This window comes from Gymnoscopelus microlampas, assembly GCF_963454915.1.
Source record: "Gymnoscopelus microlampas genome assembly, chromosome: 23".
In the NCBI taxonomy this organism is placed as follows: domain Eukaryota; kingdom Metazoa; phylum Chordata; class Actinopteri; order Myctophiformes; family Myctophidae; genus Gymnoscopelus; species Gymnoscopelus microlampas.
This window is the reverse complement of record NC_139960.1, coordinates 2,079,365-2,100,001: the sequence shown is the minus strand read 5'-3', so window position 1 is coordinate 2,100,001 and position 20,637 is coordinate 2,079,365. Positions and strand designations below refer to the sequence as shown.

Genomic DNA, 20,637 nt, shown 5'->3' with positions numbered 1-20,637 from the left:
AAAGCACATCTACAAGCTCATAGTGCGGCACCAAGTGCTGCACTATGAGCTTGTAGATCTTGTAGAGCTTGTAGATATGCATTTGGCCACAGTCCCCCATCTCAAAATATTATGTTCGAGGGACCCCCAGAAGCAAAGATTTGAGTACAAAAATGTTTGCTTAAATATATATATATGTTCAAAGATTTGCACACATTTTCACGATTTTTCAGAAATAGCAGATCTACAAGCTCATAGCGCGGCACTCGGTGCCGCGCTATGAGCTTGTAGATCTGCTATTTTTGAATAGCCAAAGAAATCTAAAACGACACAGACACGTTCCCTTAAAGGGTTAAATAAATAAGAAGAAACGTGTTATAATTGTGAACATTTTTAACAACACAAACCCTCACTTATGTCAGTGTGCTGCTTCTATACCCGTCTGCTTGTTTTATTTATGATGACGTCACTGTCACCATGAGTCAGTCATGTCCAAATATGGAGTTCTATGACGTCAGACTTAGCATGGTGTCAAAGTATCCATGGTAACAATGACAACCTGGACTCACTCAAACATGTCGAGTAACCATGGAGACCTGATGTCCTCCTCACATAGAGAGACTATCTCTGCTCACACAGACGTACTGAGGAGGAGTCGTATAACCAGAACCCAGCATAGAGCGGTTCAGAGAATGTGTTGGTGAAGGTGTAGGTGTACAGGTGAGTCAGTGAGTCTGAGCAGACCTCATAAAAGGACAGAGTCCCTAAAGGACAGTCCAGATACACTGCTACTCTCTTAGAGACAGAGGGACGGACAGGGAGGACAGTCTGCTTTCTATTGTGTCTGACACTGTAACTGTTACCATAACAGAACAGACTCCAGGACTTATCATTGTATCCAAGCAGACAGTCATGACCACGTCCTTTCCTACTGATTCCTCCGTAAGTCACTGCTATAGAAACATCTCCATTCCTCTCTACCTCCCAGTAACAGGGTCCAGTCAGACCCTCTGTACACAGAACCTGTTCCCATGCATGAAACCTGTCAGGATGATCAGGAGGAGGAGGACCTGTCCCCCCCCCCCAGGGCCGTGTCACCTCCTTGTTGTTCTCAGACAGAGAGAGTTCTCTGTTTGCTGTGTTTGTGTTCAGTGTGAGATGAGAGAAATCTGATGAGAAACACACACACACACACACACACACACACACACACACACACACACACACACACACACACACACACACACACACACACACACACACACACACACACACACACACACACACACACACAGACATGCACACATGTCAGCACTACAAACATGTGAACCCCCCCTTTATACCGTTGACTGCATTACCTGTGTGTGTGTGTGTGTGTGTGTGTGTGTGTGTGTGTGTGTGTGTGTGTGTGTGTGTGTGTGTGCGCCGTAGGAAGCCATTCCCAGTTGGGGGGGATATATTTGTACCGGCCCACATGCACGAGCGCCACACATGCACGATTTTTCGCATTTATTCCCCTTTTATTTCTGTTTTTTATTACTTTAATTCGGTACCAAAAAATGTAGAGGGGGGGTGGGGCCGCTCCTCCACCTTCAAGCAGCTCACACAGCAGCCAGCAGCCCTCCCTTCCAGGCAGCTGCCGCGGGGTCCTACTGCCTGCCTCATTTGAGGCTTTTTTTCCTCCTCTTTTTCCCCGGGATTCGTCCCCCGTGGGCCGCGGAGTGGCCTCGCGTGGGCCGCGGAGCGGTATTTGGGCCGCGAGGCCACTCCACGGCCCACGAGGAACGAATCCCCCCCCCCCCCCCATTCCTACGGCCCTGTGTGTGTGTGTGTGTGTGTGTGTGTGTGTGTGTGTGTGTGTGTGTGTGTGTGTGTGTGTGTGTGTGTGTGTGTGTGTGTGTGTGTGTGTGTGTGTGCGTGCGTGCGTGCGTGCGTGCGTGCGTGCGTGCGTGCGTGCGTGCGTGCGTGCGTGCGCGCGTGTGTGTAGGTTCGTACACTCTCAGAGTTAAGAGACAGACAGACAGAGAGACACAGACAGACAGACAGACAGACAGACATATCTGCTATTTCCTGACATTTTTGCCACAATGTGAGGCATGAGCTTGTAGATCTGCTCTTTTTTCTTTAAAATAAAGCTTATCTTATCACATGTTGTGAGTTTGTAGATCTACTATTTTTGCCATGAAGACAATCTAAAGCTCACAGCGAATAACTATACGACTAGTTTTCAACTTGTAGATCTACTATTTTTGTGAAACATAGAACATTCGAAACATAGCCAATCTATAAGCTGACAATGCATTGTGATCCAACCCATTGAGAGCTTTGTAGATCAGCTATTGTTGATATGTTTGAATTACAGCCGATCTACAAGACAGACTACAGACAGTTTGTTGTTTTGTGATCAAAATGGATCTGTTATATATTTTCATATTCCATCCTGATTGGCTAAGATCCTTGATTCTTGGGATTTTAAACCTGTGTGTCCTGACTGTTTGGGGAAGGAGGGAGTCCATGGTTTATGTTGCACCTAGTGACCCCTAGGCTGGGTTTAACAGATCGATAGATCACATCAATACGAAAATAAAGCAGATCATTTATGTTAAATGAAATTAAAAGATTGAAGTTAAAGCTGCCACACGTTGAGCTTGTAGATCTGCTATTGTGCTATTTTTAAAGCATAGCCGATCTACAAGCTGAGCTCCACCTGAATTCACTGGAAGATACTGAAGAGTTTTCAGGACAACATCCAGGGAGGGAGGGGCCAGTATAAAATGACAGACAGACAGACACTCACATCTTGTAAGGAGTTGAGGTTTAATCCAGTCTTCTCCTCCATGTTTCACTCTGTAGGAAGTACAACATGTACATCACATTATTCAGGGTAAAGTAATATATTAATATAACTAGTAATCAGTGCAGGGGTTAAACAATGGGTCCTAAACAATGGCATTACTTAGATTACATTATATTTCCTATATTTTCCTGTTCCTTCTGTTGTCACAAAGGACATTATAAATCCATCCGAACATTTGCGCAGTTTCCTGGTAAATGAATGAGCGTCTCTGTCAACGCAGAGTTGCAGAGATGTTACACAAAGTTCTGTGACCGTGTGTCTTGCCAACAGCCAGCAATCTGTATTGATTGTGTAATCAATCTATTCAATAGGTCACCACTTTTGGTGTGACAGGGTCACGCGACTGACTGACTGACTGACTGACTGACTGACTGACTGACTGACTGACTGACTGACTGACTGACTGACTGGTTTGGTTTTGTATTACATTAATTTGTCACACCTGTTGACATGACAGAGATTGAGAGAAGACAGAGAGGTTATCCTTTAGTACGGTCGTAGAAGTATTCACATGATTGTTGGATTTGTTGGTGTAAAGAGAAGGAAGAACGTCAATTCAAATTAGATATGTCAGTATGTTTGGTGAAGCTCAGCACAGCTCCACACTGTGGCCACTCTGATAGGCTGCTCTCTTGATTTTATGTTTAACAAACGTACTCTTAGGAGATATTGCCTAGGCTATGTTATTCCTCACAAATGGGTTTGAATCTCCAGTATCGCAAAAGTAATCTAACTGTAACGTAACAGAATACTTTTATAATGGCAGTAATCCTGTAACGTCACAAGTTACTTTTAAAAGTAACGTTACCCAACACTGCTTGTAATGTAGTTACATGAACATTAGTGATACCTAAACATATTATGTTACATTTGATTGCTTTTCATGTTGTAAAACAAAAGGGACAAAACTGTTTATATTTTTAAATTTAATTTACTTCACTGACTGATGAAGGAACATGGAAGGAATGCTGGAGGTGAATTGAAATACAAATTAAAAGTTAAAATTGTCTCGTAAATCAGAGTAAGTATTGTTTTGTTAAAATATTAATAATAATAATAGTAGTATGACCATCCATTGAAACATTGTAATAGAAACAGTGAACTAACACACATGGACACAGTACATTCTACTCACTGGAGAGTCTTCAGTCCAGAGAACAGCTGCAGTGCTGAATCATTGAGGACGTTGAAACGCAGGTCTAGTTCTTTGAGATGGAGGGAGGGATTAGAACGTAGAGCTGAGGCCAGAACTTCACAGCATCTCTCTGACAACCAGCAGTGAATCAGTCTAAATGAAGAATCAAACATCAGATATTACATTATACCTGGCTAGTAAAACTAACCATCTATTAAAGGACCTGGTCTGACTGTCATGGTTTGGGAGTAGAGATACGGGAGCTGAACTCTAACAGGCAGGAGTAACATGAATTAAATAGTCTTTAATGGATCTTAAAGAAAATAAAAAAATAATTAATAATAAAGCCATGTATGTCAGCATGGCTTTACATACTCTGGTCAGTGTACTGTATCATTATCTAATCAGTGTTGGTTACCATGCTGTCAACCTTATTCACACTCTTTAAATATGGTCTCACCACTGTATTAACACCTTGCCTGCCAAGGACGTTATTATAGAGAAATTACGCTAGAGGGCGCTCTTCCCTAACTTATGGATGATCCCTTGACTCTGAGAGAATCATAGAAGCAGAGATGACGTCATCCCAAAAACAGTCAGTCCATCGACTCTGTTGTAGAGAAACACATCTAGCTCGGATTTCTTATTTACTTGGTGAAAACCATATTCAACTCCAACAGAATGGACGATCGCGGCATCGCGGTATCCCGGCAGAGGTGGATTAATTAATTAATTAATACCTGGCAGATAATGTGTAATATAATATTTACATTCTGTTAAATTAATCTGACCTGAGAATCTCCAGACAACAGTGTGGACTCTTCAGTCCAGCACACAGCAGATCCAGTGAATTTCCCTGCCCCAGGTCGTTGTAACCCAGCTCCAGTTGTTTTAAATGTGAGGGATTAGAGCTGAGAGCTGAAGCCACAACCTCAAAGTGTGTCTCACTGAGGCCACAGTCAACAAGTCTGTAAATACACATTAAATGCAAAATCCGACATTATTAAAACAAATGATACAACAGGCAGTTCCGACCAAGCAATCTGATTGGTTGAAATAGGCTCTCTAGCCATGCTCAAATAATCATGACATCACACCTCTGTGTTCTCAAATGAAAGTAATCATTGCATTTATCATTACATTTGATTTATCTCCCCTTGTGGTCTCCTGATAGATGGTTTTATCTCTCCTTGTGGTCTCCTGATAGATGTTTTTTTTTCAGGCTAGTTTTGAAGAAACCAGTGATTTAAATATTTTGGATGGTGTCAGGACATTCCACATTATGGTGGCAAAGTAGTAGAACGAGAATGTTTCCATGTTTGTTCTAGTTGGGTGTTACAAGATCGTTGTAGCTCCCTCTAGTGGTGTGGACGCGGGTGTCACTCATAATAATAATAATGTAATCAGCTTTAGATGTTTTGTGGGGTATTTGTCACTCTACATTGCACATTTACAGGACAAGTGTCCTCTGCATTTAATCCATCTTGCTACCATAATTGACGGCCACAGTCATGGAGTGTACACGAGTGTATCGCCTCAATGGCCAAGCAGACACATGGCCCAACTAACTCCACATTTTCCCCCAAAATTCCTCAATATTCTGCCTGTCAAACCAGCTGCTTCGCATCCCATCACTGTACTTGCAGGATGTACAATTAATATCAAACGCATTATGCTCCAATACTTATGCAAATCACTTCGCCACCTCAAAATTCACGTCCGGGTGTTTCTTTTCACCAGCCAATCATAAGTGACCACCCTTTCACGTTGCCACGTCCGTTGCCACGTCGCGCTGACGTACGCTAAACAAGCGCTGCCGTGCGCACTATGCGAACGAGCCCAAAGGCGCGCAAAAATAAGCCGACCATTGCTTAGACACAAAGTCAGACCTGGCAACGCAGCCTACGCCAATCATGTGTGAGAGATCTACAAGCTATGGGGTAGAGACGCCGTGTGCCATGCACCGTATCTTAGCAACGACGAAAGCGCTCACTCTCATTGGTCCTGTCACGCTAAGAGCAGTTTCCAGACAATGGCATCGCAGAGAGCTTGCTGTAGTGTTTACATATATCTATGGCTGTAGCCATCAGTCAGTCGCAGCGACGACGGACAGGGCGCTGTGATAGTTGCCATGTAGCTAACGCTAACGTGGTTGTCATACCTGCAGCGGCTGTGCAATCACTTTGTCAACAATATTCGTGTGGTGAATGTTATTATTGCTGCTCCGTCAGTCCATTGTAGATGATGTATGTTGTGGTATGTAACGTAATGGCAGGACCGCCCCGTGCAACGCACGTTTAGGCTGCATTATGTTGTAATTTCAGATAATTTCGGTCCGACTAGGGCAGTGGCTATCCCCCGCCCCCCCCCCGCCCCCCTACATCATATTTGAACTGGGGACCCCCCCATTTTGTTTGACTCCGTTCCACAAGTCAATATTGTGAAAATAGCAGATCTACAAGCTCACAACCCTCACGTTGAGAGGCGTTGTGAGCTTGCAGATCGGCTATTTTCAACATGTTTGCCTCTTACTTATATTATTTGACAATGTGCCCAATGTTTTATAGTATAGTTTGTTGACTACTTTTGTTGCAGTAATGGTCTTTTCCTTTACTTTAGCTTTTTCATTGTCTCCGCCAGGCCGAAAGGCATGGCGCCAGAGTATGTTTTACCCCCTGTCCGTCCGTCTGTGGATAGCTAATCTCCCGCATCGTTGCCTTGCTCACAGCGAAACTGTGCACACACTCCCTGGATGCCAATTCAGAACCTCTGCCCCCATTTCAATACACGCCGTCTCCGTTTGTAGATGTGTGTGTGTGCGCGCGCACACGGAAATTACTTCAACACGCGTGTGTGTGTGTGTGTGTGTGTGTGTCTGTGTGTGTGTGTGTGTGTGTGTGTGTGTGCAGTACTGTGCGTCTTCTGATTATTACAAGACGCATCCAACTCACCATTCGTGAGTCCACATGCACTGTTGTGCAAACACACAAAAACAGCCGCCATCTCCACACACATTCCTTGTGTGTGTGTGTGTGTGTGTGTGTGTGTGTGTGTGTGTGTGTGTGTGTGTGTGTGTGTGTGTGTGTGTGTGTGTGTGTGTACGAGCGCAACAACACACAAACGGCCGCCATTTTGACCAGATTGTACAGGGTCACACATTTCCGTATAACACCCGCCACCGAAAAGATGTGATGACTCATTGTATTATTATTTGATTATTAGATAATGATTATACATGCCCCATGATTATTATAAGATCATATATCTTAATCAAATATTATAATCATATGATATAATTAATCATCAGAACTTATTAATACTCATAATAAAATAACAATATTAAATAACAATATATTGCCCATTTCCCCCCAGCCATTTCGCCATTTAGATATGTATATATATAGAGAGAGAGAGATAGATAGAGATAGAGATAGAGATAGAGATAGAGAGATAGACAGATAGATAGATAGATAGATAGATAGATAGATAGATAGATATCCAGTAAAGTGCAGTACTTGAGCACATGTAGTTATTTACTCACCTCTGTAATTTATTCATGACTCCCAGGATCCATTCTCTTTTGGACTCCTCTTAGGACATGCTTATGTCTCCTACAGACTACGCTAGGCTACTTTACAGGTCACACTTGGACCATTGATATGCAGGAGTAGGCAGCTTTAGCTTTGTAAAAGGTGTGAATGGGCCAGCCAATGTATCACTTCAGTAACGTCACTGGCGGCCGGCGGCTGTGTCTATTGTTGTCGGAGCAGAATTCATTTTCCTGGCAAATCTTCACTGACCGGGCCATGGCCCCACTAGCCCTCATGACGCTACGCCAGTGATCGGCGCTGCCAAGTGGTCTCTACGTGGGCGTGGGCGCTACGTGGGCGTGGACGCTACGTGGGCGTGGACGCTACGTGGGCGTGGGCGCTAGATGTGAGGCCGGCGCAGCCGGCCGAACTTCTAGTCCCAAGAATTAGGGTGATATTCTCAGTCAGTAAAAACTATATTTAAAATAATGCCAAGTTGACCATCTACAGTAGCAGTATTTTAAGCCTCAATCTTGTTGTTATCCTGCTTCACTGGGGACTGGCCTTTACTTGTCCATAGCTAAACACATTACACTATTTGAGACCTGGACATATTTGAAACCTAGTTATTATTCAAGCTTTTATATTAACCAATGAGTTATAGTCTTATAGGTGTGAAGGTAGATTGACTCTGTTCTAGTAAGTGTTCTATATGAATACTAACCGAGCCCTTCTGCTGTTCCTCACAGCTGGGACCAGTCTCTGTCGCCCCTTCTCTGATGTGTTATATGTGTCCAGGTCCAACTCATCCAGAACCTCTGACATCTGCAGCATGAAGGCCAGAGCTGAACACTGGGACTCAGACAGTCCTGTCTTTGATCTGTCCCCTAACTTCAGGTACTGTTGGATCCCCTGATGTACTGAGTGGTCGTTCATCTCCATCAAACAGTGGAAGATGTTGATAATTCTCTCAGGAGAGTAATCTTCAGTGGTCGTCTCCTTCAGGTTGTTGATGGCTCTCTGGATGCTCTCTGGATTGTTCTCTGTCTGACCCAGCAGACCTCCTAAAAGATTCTGATTGGACTCCCGTGAGAGGCCATGAAGGAAGCGGACAAAGAGGTCCAGGTGGCCATTTTTACTTGTCAGGGCTTTTTCAATGGCTCTCTGCAGGAATTGATCAAAGGAACTGACACTGACCCCCAGGAATGTCTTCAGTACCTTCTTGTTCTTCTCTGTGAAACAGTGGAACAGGTAGACTGCAGCCAGAAACTCCTGGATACTCAGATGAACAAAGCTGTAGACTGTTCCCTGGAATTTCAGACTCTCTCTTTTGAAGATCTCTGTGCACACTCCTGAGTACAGCGAGGCGTCTTTCACATCAAGACCACACTCTTCCAGGTCTACTTGGTAGAACAGGATGTTACCTTTCTTCAGTTGTTCAAACGCCAGCCTGCCCAGCTTCAGAAGAACCTCCCTATCCGCCTCCAGGAGCTGCTGTTGATTCAGTCCCTGAGTCTCATCATACTTCTGCGTCTTCCTCTTTGTCTGAACAAACAGGAAGTAGCCGTACATCCCAGTTAGGTTCTTTGGCAGCTGTCCTGTCTCGTCTGTCTTCAGCATGTCCTCCAGTACAGTAGCAGTGATACAACAGAAGACTGGGATATGACACATGATGTGGATGCTCTTTGATGTCTTCAAGTGTGAGATGATTCTGCTGGCCAGCTTCTCATCACTGAAACTCTTCCTGAAGAACTCCTCCTTCTGCGGGTCTGTGAACCCTTGCACTTCTGTTGCCATGTCAACATATGCAGGAGGGATCTGATTGGCTGCAGCAGGTCTGGTAGTTACCCAGAGGAGAGCCATGGGGAGCAGCTCCCCTTTGATGAGGTTTGTAAACAACACGTCCACTGATGATATCACTGTGACATCAGAAACAATGTCATTGTTGTTGAAGTGCAATGGAAACCTGCTTTCATCCAGACCATCAAAGATGAAGCCAACTTTCCAGACGGCGAGCTGCTCTGCTGTGACCTTCTTTAATGTTGGGTGGAAATCATGGATCAGTGTGAGAAGACTGTGCTGCTTATCTCTGACCAAGTTCAGCTCCCGGAATGAGAAGGGAACCAAGAGAATGACATCTTGATTTTTCAAACCCTTTGCCCAGTCCAGAGTGAACTTACGCACAGAGAATGTTTTTCCAATGCCAGCGATGCCCTTGGTCAGAACTCTTCTGTTGGGTGTCTTTCTGCCAAGGAGGAGGGGTTTAAAGATGTCACAGCAGTTGATTGGTTTGTCATGGAGGGTCTTCATCTTGGAAGCTGTCTCAAGCTGCCACACCTCATGTTGGTTATTAACCCCTTCACTCTCTCCCACTGTGATGTAGAGCTCTGTGTAGATGCTGCTGAGGGAGGGCACTTCAGTGACGTATGTCACACGATCAAGACTGTTCAAACTGATCTTATAATCATTTAAGTCTGCCTGCAGACTGACATCTGTTATGAGAAGAGAGTTAATACATAAATAAAATGAGATCATTTGTTTTTGTTCAGACTTGATAGATGGTTATTTTCAATTTGGACACGAGCACTGATAAAACAATGTTTCAGTTTTAACATGAAATATTAATGTTAAGTCTGTCTTACTTTGTCCACTTCTGGTTTGACTGAGTGTCTTCAGTCCAGTCTTTTTTCTGTGGAGATTAAAGTCATTTATTATGACTATATATTATGACAATAGACTTATATTACATAATATAATGAATATTCATGATTTATTATGAGTATACAATAGACTTAGATTACTTATATAATATAATGAATATTCATGAATGCATTCAGTGCCGGCCCTGAACAATTTGGTGCCCCATATTTTACCCACACTGGAATGACTGCATAGCTTTAACATGTAACACATACTGTAGTAGTAGTAGGTTGGAGAGGCTTATTGTCGGCATTAGCCAGAGAGCAGGAGTCTAATTGCTCCCCGGCACTCATTGCTGCTCTAATTCGTGGATGGATAAATGCAGAGAAACATTTTCACGTATGTGCAAATATACAGTGACAAAAAAAAACAGCCCAAGGAGTGTTCTATCTATCTATATTCAATGACTAGTTGTTAGCCATTATGAAACCAGAATGTTTTTAGAAAGACGCAATCCGTGTGATGGTGGGTGTCTGTCTGTCTGTCTGTCTGTGTTTGTGTTGCATTGATTTTACGTTGTGCTAACTGCTAGCCAGGTTTACTGTGATATCAACATAAAGACACTACATGACCTATTTACATAATATGGGGGCGGTCATGAGTGGGTAGAGAACTCAGGAGCAGAAGGTTCCAGGTTCGATTCCTGGTAATGTGTCAATGTCTTCCTGAGCAACACAGTAAACCACTAACGGCCCTCGTCTGTGGGAAGCAACAGTGTGCCTGTGGCCCCCGGAGGCCCATGGCCAACCCCTGAACAGAATTTGTGCCACGTTTGGAGCGGATTGTAGCAACGGCGTTCCTGTGGCCCCTGAGGCACCTAAAATGGCCTCTGGGGCCCACATGTGGCCCCTGAGTAGCTATTGTCATGGCAGACCCCTGAACAGTGTGTGTGTGCCATATTTGGTGCAGATCGGAGTAACGGTGCACCTGTGGCATCCAGGGGGCCCCTGAGGGCCACATGTGGTCCTTGGATGGTCCCAGGGAAGGTGCAACATTGTATATAGGCCTATGACCATAGATGTCTTCATACGTTTTACAGAACTTGAACCATGATGTGTTTTTGTCTATGCCCATGTAGCAGAGTGGCTCACAGCTTCAGCCTGATGACCTAAAAGTCTAATATCTCCCCCGGTCTATAGGGAATTCCCTTTAGTCTAGTGGATAAGATGTTGGCTTTCCATCCGAAGACCGAATAGTCTAATAGTCAAGTCAATAATCCAAAAGACAAATACAATATCCAACCGAGCAGAAAATATAAATAAACGGTCCGTCTCACCGGAATGAATTGCCCTCATATAACTCTGGTGTGTAATCGTACGTTGTGGCATTCAGCTGTATTCCACAGATAGCATAAAGAGATCGCATATACAGATGTGGTTTGAGAACTTCAATGGACCAGCCATTGGTAATTCATGGGCAAATCTACCAAATCTATCATTTACCAGGTGTGAAATGGTGGTACACTTGGTGTGAAATTGTGTAAATTCAAACAAAGGCTAATCAGGCGCGAATAGAGGAGGATTCACATACTTTGTGTCAGGGGGTCCAGGTTCATTACTGAAGTCAGGAGCTCTTCCTTTAGAATGGTCACTCATACAGCTGTCTGTTGGAGACTCTGGTCTGTGGTGAAGACTTCTGGAATCATAGATAGAATTGCACACATAGTAACTTGTAATCTATTGCTAAACATTAGACAGGGACAACGTTATAAGACTCTATGTCTTGTTTTTTTAGTAATTTAACATGTAAGTTGTAAGCATCACTTAGTGTTATAGACTACTACACCACCCACTGCCCCACCCCTGACTGGTTGTGTACAACTAAACATACGTGTTTAGCGGTTAAGATGCGGTCTAGGGTTAGCCTGGTTCCAGACAAATCTGCCTTTGCAAAATTGCATGCACTTTAGCCCTCGGCAGATTAGGTCTGGCCCCCCTCCATAGAGATTTCAATTCTCTCCCTCCGCAGTTGTGCGGAGCCAACCAGGGCCCAGTATCCAAATGTGGGCGGGCTTATCACCTTATTTGGAGCAATGACGTACAAGGAAGCACTGCTCTGATTGGTTCGTTCAAGGAAGCACTGCTCTGATTGGTTTAGGTCTAACCAATAGAGTCCGTTTGGATCTTTTTGTAACCGCCCCTTAGAAGAAAATCTACCGTTGATAGGGACCAGACTAATATCCACGCAGTGTGTCGTGTGATATTGTCTGGCTACGCGAGGCTAGTCTAGGGTCGTCTTATCGCAATACTGAATGTCTGTGGGTAAAATAGCATAGCGCCTCATTTACATATAAACCACTACTCCAGGCGCAAAGTCGGCTTACGGTGAGATCTAAGTTTTTGCGTTTAGTGTGGAAAAGGAATTAGTATGTGCAGGTGAAATGGTGGCGCTATGTCTTAAAGGGCAACCAGATTTAGCACCCGAACCCTATTTTTTGACTATATTCACACAGCGGCCATTTTGCTCTCATGTCATATTTGTGGGTTGGGAAGAAATGCCACCCCAACCCTCATTAACTTAATATTTAGAATACATTTGTATAATCCCCAGAAGCAAAGATTTGAGTTACAAATGTTCACTTTAAAAAATATATATATATTCAAAGATTTGCACACATTTTCACGAATAGCCCAAAATATTAAATAATAGTTATAGCTAAAAATGTCAAATGTAAGTATGCGATCCGTTCCCGGAATTAATGGGTGAAAATAGGGTTTGGGTGCAAAATTGGCAAAGTTTCACTTTAAATACCAGACACCACATCACGAGAAATAGGGCCATATGTTGTTTTTTTTGTCGTTTTTCTGTGTTGTTGTAATTTGCTCGTGTAACTTAGTATGAGATCACTTTGTCATGGTCTAATGTTGTGTGTGCATATTGTGTATTGTGTAAAGGAGGATTCACATACTGTGTATCTGGAGGTCCAGGTTCATTACTGAAGTCAGGAGGATGCCCTTTAGACGTGTCACTCTTCATAGACACACAGCTGGGTGTTGGAGACTCTGGTCTGTGGTAAACACTTCTGGAATCATAAACAAATATTCTATAATTATCATTTGAATGAAAATGTAGATTTGTTCAAGATTCTTTATTGTTATGTCCATTATACAACTATGATGGAGTAAAATCTTTGGGTTCTGATTGATTGATTGAATACTTTATTAACAAGATTATTAACAGTACAGGCAGTACAGTCAAAATACGTTTCACTCTCACGACATTGGAGTTGCATGAAGACGTAAAACAAATTGAACGAATGAAATAATATCGCCACTAAAATGTACTATAAATACAGTACAATGCAAGTTGCATAGATGGATAGATATTCAATATTTTGTTACATAGCTATTCCATAGTTTAATGTATCTGCTTTTTCCATGCCTCATAATGTATAGTGTTACAGCGTATTTGTATAGTGTTATGGTGTATATTGCATAGGAAGATTCACATACTGTGTGTGTGGAGGTCCGAAGTCAGGAGGCACACAGCTGTCTGTTGGAGACTCTGGTCTGTGGATGTGATGTTTGTCAGGTCCCTCCTCCTCTCTCTCCACACACTCACTCATCTTTGGGTCTTTATTAAACCTGTCAGGGTTACAGTCAATGAAGTAGATCAGAAAACAGGAAATACTGGATTCATGTGCACAACTGTGAGCATGTGAAAGTCCTTTACACACTTGTAAGAACTAACACACACACACACACACACACACACACACACACACACACACACACACACACACACACACACACACACACACACACACACACACACACACACACACACACAGACACACACACAGAGACAAACCACTACTGAACCATAAAAAGCAACAATGGTCAGACTTTGGACATGGTGCAATAAATGGGCTTACACTTTGTTTACATGTAGTGATTGCAGTGTGCTAGTATTAAAATGTAAGTCGCTGTTGCTCCATGCCATCCTTTCACCTCCTCACTTGTGGCGGCACATTGGGTGACTGTTGCACAGAGTGGCAAGTCCCTCTCTCTATACTTTGCAGAAACATTGGCTTGGAAAATCCCCGTTTTGAACCACAACAGCATAATAGATGTCTATTCCTTGTTCTGACGCAAAAGTGTTTTTATGTATCTGCATATTCAAAACAATTCTGCAGGGAAAGGCCCTATTGAAACAACTTTCAAGAGCACGCACACGCATCTATTAAAAACAACCCTTAACCTCAACAAAGTTTACAAAGGCTGCCGACTGTCACACCAGGTGAACATAGGAATGAGCGTAGATGCATATCAATTGTCCATTGTGTGACCTGTAGTGTACAGTGATGTGCGTGTGACGTCTTTAAAATAGCGTCCCACCAGAGATAGATTCACCAATACAACACTGGGCGGGGGGAGGAGGAGACAGCTCATTCTTTCAGAATATCCAGCACAGTTTTGGGGCCAAGCACGTACCGTTATCATCTCGGCCTTGTATTTTCTTTGCAGTATTTGAATAATTATACATTGCACTGGTAAAAGCTGGTAGTAATAAATGGTGAATGGTGCATTTATATAGCGCTTTCATCCAAAGCGCTTTAAATAGATTGTGCTTTACATTCACCCACTCACACACACATTCATACAACGATGGCGGAGGAAACCATGCAAGGCACAAGCCTGCTCATCGGGAGCAATCAGGGGTTCAGTGTCTTGCTCAAGGACACTTCCACACTAAACTGTTCAGCTTGTTAGTGCAGTCCATGCTGTTGTAGCTCAGTCCGTGTTTAACTAACTATACGCTAGTATGATATACTAACGTAACCTCACATGGACCAACTTATTTTCGGTAAAGCAATGTTAGATGCACCTTTTATTTTGTGTCGCCCCCTTGAGCATGTCTGTCGCCATGTTAAGAAAACTCCCTCTGACATACAGTAGCTGTGGTCCAGAGTGTTAGAGAGAGTTCTAACATGTTATAAACCTCTCTCTGACATACAGTAGCTGTGGTTCAGAGCGTTAGAGAGAGTTCTAACATGTTATAAACCTCTCTCTGACATACAGTAGCTGTGGTTCAGAGCGTTAGAGAGAGTTCTAACATGTTATAAACCTCTCTCTGATATACAGTAGCTGTGGTCCAGAGCGTTAGAGAGAGTTCTAACATGTTATAAACCTCTCTCTGACATACAGTAGCTGTGGTCCAGAGTGTTAGAGAGAGTTCTAACATTTGTTTTAAGAACAAAATATTTTCTTTATAGGAGGACGTCTTCCTCTCTATATCCTCGGCTTTCATGCTCACCGTGCTCACAGCCACCATTACACATGTTTCCACACACACACAATAATGTACCCGCCCACATGAGGAAATCTCACACACACACACACACACACGCGCGCGCACGCACGCACGCACGCACGCACGCACGCACGCACGCACGCACACACGCGCACACACACACACACGCGCGCACACACTGTGCATGCCTGCCCTATCAATGGAGCGGCACCCCCAGGGTCCTAGCGCCCTTCAAACAAACACAAAGGCAGGCAGACAAACATAAAAAAAGAAAACGTTTAACAACTGTCACTCTAGCAGAGTGAACTAGTGTGAGAGTGACGACACTAGCATAGACTGCATAGAATGCTCTGTCTATCTCAATGAGGAAGTACACACACACACACACACACACACACACACACACACACACACACACACACGCGCGCACACGCGCGTCTGTACGTTAGATTAACCGAACTTCTTCTGGATGAGAACAAGTGGTTCTAATTATAAAACACTTAAACAGCTTTAACTTTCATAACATAACAGCAGACTCCACAAATATGCACTTAATATAACACTAAATTAATCTATGCTTTAATCCAACATGTAATACCATATAGATTAATAACACATGCCCTAAATTAATCTATGCTTTAATCCAACATGTAATACCATATAGATTGATAACACATACCCTAAATTAATCTATGCTTTAATCCAACATGTAATACCATATAGATGAATAACACTTACCCTAAATTAATCTATGCTTTAATCCAACATGTAATACCATATAGATTAATAACACTTACCCTAAATTAATCTATGCTTTAATCCAACATGTACTACCATATAAATAACACTTACCCTAAATTAATCTATGCTTTAATCCAACATGTAATACCATATAGATTAATAACACTTACCCTAAATGATTCCAACATGGTAAAACAACATGGAGTCCAGACTGTTCAGTTCACTGAGTTGTTGTCGTGTCTAAATGGTTGAATGTACCAACGCACTAACATGTGATTCATACAGGGTGTGTCTAAAGCAACTGAGAGAGAGAGAGAGAGAGAGAGAGAGAGAGAGAGCTGCGGCACGTTCTGAGCTTGTAGATCTGCTATCTTCAAACATTTTAGTACTTTTACTTTTGGTACCTTAAGTATATTTTGATGCCAATACTTTTGTACTTTTACTCAAGTAACATTTTGAACACATGCCTTTTACTTGTAACAGAGTATTTTTATATTGTGGTATTTTTTGCCTCAAAATATTATTATTTTCTCATGAGGAAATAACAGGAGTCACACATGAGTGACACATCGCTGACAAAGCTGCACTCAGATCACATTAATTATATTCCAGTTCTTAATGTACTTTGATGATAAAGAAAATCTATTTGGTACAAATTCTCAGATCCAGGGCCATCAACTGTGACCTTTTAGTCAAGATACAATAACATTCAGCATCAAAGATTAGGACATGGAGCTAACTTTAAACTGAGCCCATCTGTTCCAAAAAAGAAATAGAAACATTTAATGCATAGAGTAACTGTCATGAAGGACGTTTTGATTACAGTGATTACACATATTTATTTTCACCAGATCATAAGTTACAGTGTTCAGTGTATGTTTGTGCAGAGATCTGAGACATTAGCGCCAATCCTGTGGGTGCCGTGGAGCCTGAGCACCCAAGGAGAAAGCCCAGCACCCACAGGAAATGTGTCGGCCAGATGACTATGGTGTGATGCTTTGTAACGTGCACAGGATGCATGATGTACCCGCTCTGATACCGTGTGTTATTGTGAACAGAGGCAGCCAGTGCATGAGACAGGAAAGAATGGTGATCGTGCACACTCTCACAGTCTTCACTTACAGCAAAAAAAAGTATTTTATTGCCAACTGACATTCATCAGGTATTTCTGATTAAGGGGTTAAAACTTGGTTGATGTGTGTGTGACTTGTTGTTGAGTACCCTACCCACCCAACATAAATCGGCATCCATGCCTGCAGAGATGGTGGTTGCGGAGAGGCAGGTGTTGTTTGCAAGGTATGTGGTTAGGTTGAATGTTCCAAAGTCTGTCATTTCTCAGTGCTAGACGCGATCTACAGCCTTCTTTGTGACCACATCCTGTGCTCTCATGAGAGCAGAGGATGTGGTCATATCTACCCACAAGCACAACCGTTAACTTCACCTTGTCAAAACAAGATCACGCCGACATGCACAGCGGCGATCTTCACCCTGTCAAAACAAGACGGCACAGAGACAAGTCCACTTGCTTGGTCTCCACACAAACAACCTTTGATTTCCTATACGAACACATCTGCTCAAAATTCATGTCAGATCCTGTGTCTAGGTGAGACGTGACCTTTGCCACGATCTAAATGTCTCAGCAGAAGAGCAAGGAGACACAATATAACCACCCCAATTGTATAAGTTATATTGTATTAACATACTCTATATTGGACAAAATTGTATTCATTAAAAAAAAGTTACATAGTGCCTCTTTAAGTAGATCTCATGTCATCATTCTTTACAGTATATGCTTTTTAAAAAATACTTAAAGTAAAAGTACAAGTAGAAGTAGAAGTACATTTCTTAATTTTTACATCAATGAATTGCTGTAAAGTTTTCACAATGAATTTATAGGACCTTGTAACTCTTGTTTCAGAGAAGTAACTCTCTGAAACCAACTGATGTGCTTGCTTGTAGAACCACTACGTTATACAAAGCCTGCCGAAACACCTATAAAAACGAAAATAGAAATGACTGAGGAACCAGAACTAAATACTTTTACTCCTATACACCCATATATACACCTATACAAGATGAAACAAAGAGGCGAGCGGAGGGGTCCGCCAAAAACACGGCTAGTGTGAGAGCAATTGCATTTTAGGGAAGAAAAAAGAAACAGCCAACCTAAAAGTACTCAGTAGCCTACTTTACAGCCTTCCTCTTTGTGGTCACAAAGAGGAAGGCAGGAAGCTGTTGTCTGCATTTTCATATATACCCACACGCACAACCGTTAACTTCACCAAGACAAGATGACGTCGACATGCACAGCGGCGAACTTCACCCTGTCAAAACAAGACGGCACATAGACAAGTCCACTTGGTTGGTCTCCACACAAACAACCTTTGATTTCCTATATTAACTCATTCAGTAACAATGAAATGAAAAAATAATTGCGAACTGTGCCAGCCAAAAATACATAGTAAAAAAAAGTGCTCAGTAGCTGAGATACAGTCTTTTTCAAAAACACGTCAAATGTGCAAGTGTGGCCAATTGCCAACTGCCAACCTAAAAGTACTCCAGTAAAAGTAAAATATTTTTCTTGGGAATGTACTCAAGTAAGAGTAATAAGTATAACAAAATTCTAATACTCAAGCAAAGTACATATCCTCAGAATCTGTACTTAAATAAGTATAGTACTCAAGTACATTTACTCTGTTACTGTCCACCACTGCCCTTCACTGCCTGTGTGTCATTTTAAGATTTCTTTGGCTATTCAAAAATAGCAGATCTACAACAAGCTCATAGCATGGCACCGAGTGCCGCGCTATGAGCTTGTAGAAAATCGTGAAAATTTGTGCAAATCTTTTATATACATTTTTAACTCAAATCCTTGCTTCGGGGGGGTCCCTGGAACAAAACCTTTTTAGATGGGAGGGGGTCCGCGGACAAATAATATATTTTCATTTGGGGGGTCCTTGACATGAAAACAAGTTTGAAAACCAATGATAATAAAGCAACATAAGTAAAAACAAAAAGTTAAAAACTTTCACTTTAAAAAATTTATATATCTATTCAAACTAAAGATTTGCACATTTTCACGTAATAAAAAAAAAAAAAGCAGATCTACAAGCTCGAGTGCCGCGCAATGAGCTTGTAGTAATTCCTACAAGCTTAATTCCCCAACAATGTCCAAAGACATTACAATTCACATTAAACACATTTAAAGTGTCATCACATTACAAAGGTTTCCCCTAATAATAATAATCAATAATGATAAAAAATTATTAGAGTACCCAATTTACTCAAACCCACAGTTGGTATGGTCCAGCATGGATGGACTGAGCATGCTCACTACAAACAGACAGGCACTATAAAAGGCAGCCTGAAGCTACAATCGGGTCGTTCGCCACTGCCCAGAACCAGGAAGCACTGTGGTAAGAGAAAGAAACAAGAGTCAAACGTTTTCCAAAAAACATTCCCTGCAAAGGTTACTGGACATTCAACACGTTCACAAAACACACATTAGATATACCAGTCCACGTAAGAGGAGTGAACAAGGAAAGACTGCTTTCATGTATTATGCTCCACACAAATGGAACAAACTTCAGGACTCTCTGAAACTGGTCTCAATAGAGACATTCAGGGTGCTTCTTGGGGACACACTATGGTCTCAATAGAGACATTCAGGGTGCTTCTTGAGGACACACTACATAGTGACTGCACCTGTTTCATGTAACACTATGTTTATTTGTATCTGTGACATTGTAATGTGATTCAAATGTTTGTTATTGTTTCTCATTATGTATGTATGTTATGTTATGTTATCAGGGCGTCCTTGAAAAGGAGAGCTTGCTCTCAATGGGCTTCCCTGAATAAATAAAGGAAAAAGAAAGAAAATAAACTTAAAAATATGCAAAGTATATAGTGTTTAAATGTAGGATAAGTGATATTTTTTTGTTTAAAACAAAAGTTTTTTGTCAAAAGGTTAAAGCACTATATTCTGATAGTAATCATTGCTATAGACTCTATAGCAATGATTACTATCAGAATAGTGCTTTAACCTTGGACCAGTGTTGCCAGATTTTATGAGAGTGTAGGATCTGGACACTGGTGACACACACTGTCTTTAGTAGAAGGCCTCACGATGTACATAAGTACATTCCAGCCAGAGTAGAACATTGTGACAGGTACAATTAATGACTGAGGCTCACTTACAAACATCTGGAGTTCATCCAGATCCCCGTACCATTCCTCTGTTTACGTTAGATGCATAGCGCGCGCGCGCGCACACACACACACACACACACACACACACACACACACACACACACACACACACACACACACACACACACACACACACAAGAGATGTACTGTAGCACACACACCTAGCTTTGTGCACATCCAACACACACACGAAGGCAACTTATGCAAGTGCATAGACACACATGTGAAGTCTA

General features: G+C 42.2%; 1 protein-coding gene across 1 annotated transcript; it reads right to left on the bottom strand.

The window, feature by feature from the left end:
- Nucleotides 1–250: 250 nt before the first annotated feature.
- LOC311039999 (protein NLRC3-like) lies at nt 251–16,432 on the bottom strand. Its single transcript, XM_084050055.1, has 10 exons — nt 16,366–16,432; nt 13,654–13,785; nt 13,110–13,223; nt 11,732–11,836; nt 10,144–10,190; nt 8,226–9,993; nt 4,763–4,939; nt 3,972–4,124; nt 2,777–2,826; nt 251–1,148 (listed from the first exon to the last, which is right to left on the bottom strand). The coding sequence occupies exons 2-10, from the start codon at nt 13,764–13,766 to the stop codon at nt 601–603; spliced, it is 3,075 nt and encodes a 1,024-aa protein (XP_083906181.1). The 5' UTR covers nt 13,767–13,785; nt 16,366–16,432; the 3' UTR covers nt 251–600.
- Between the last annotated feature and the right edge of the window lie 4,205 nt (nt 16,433–20,637).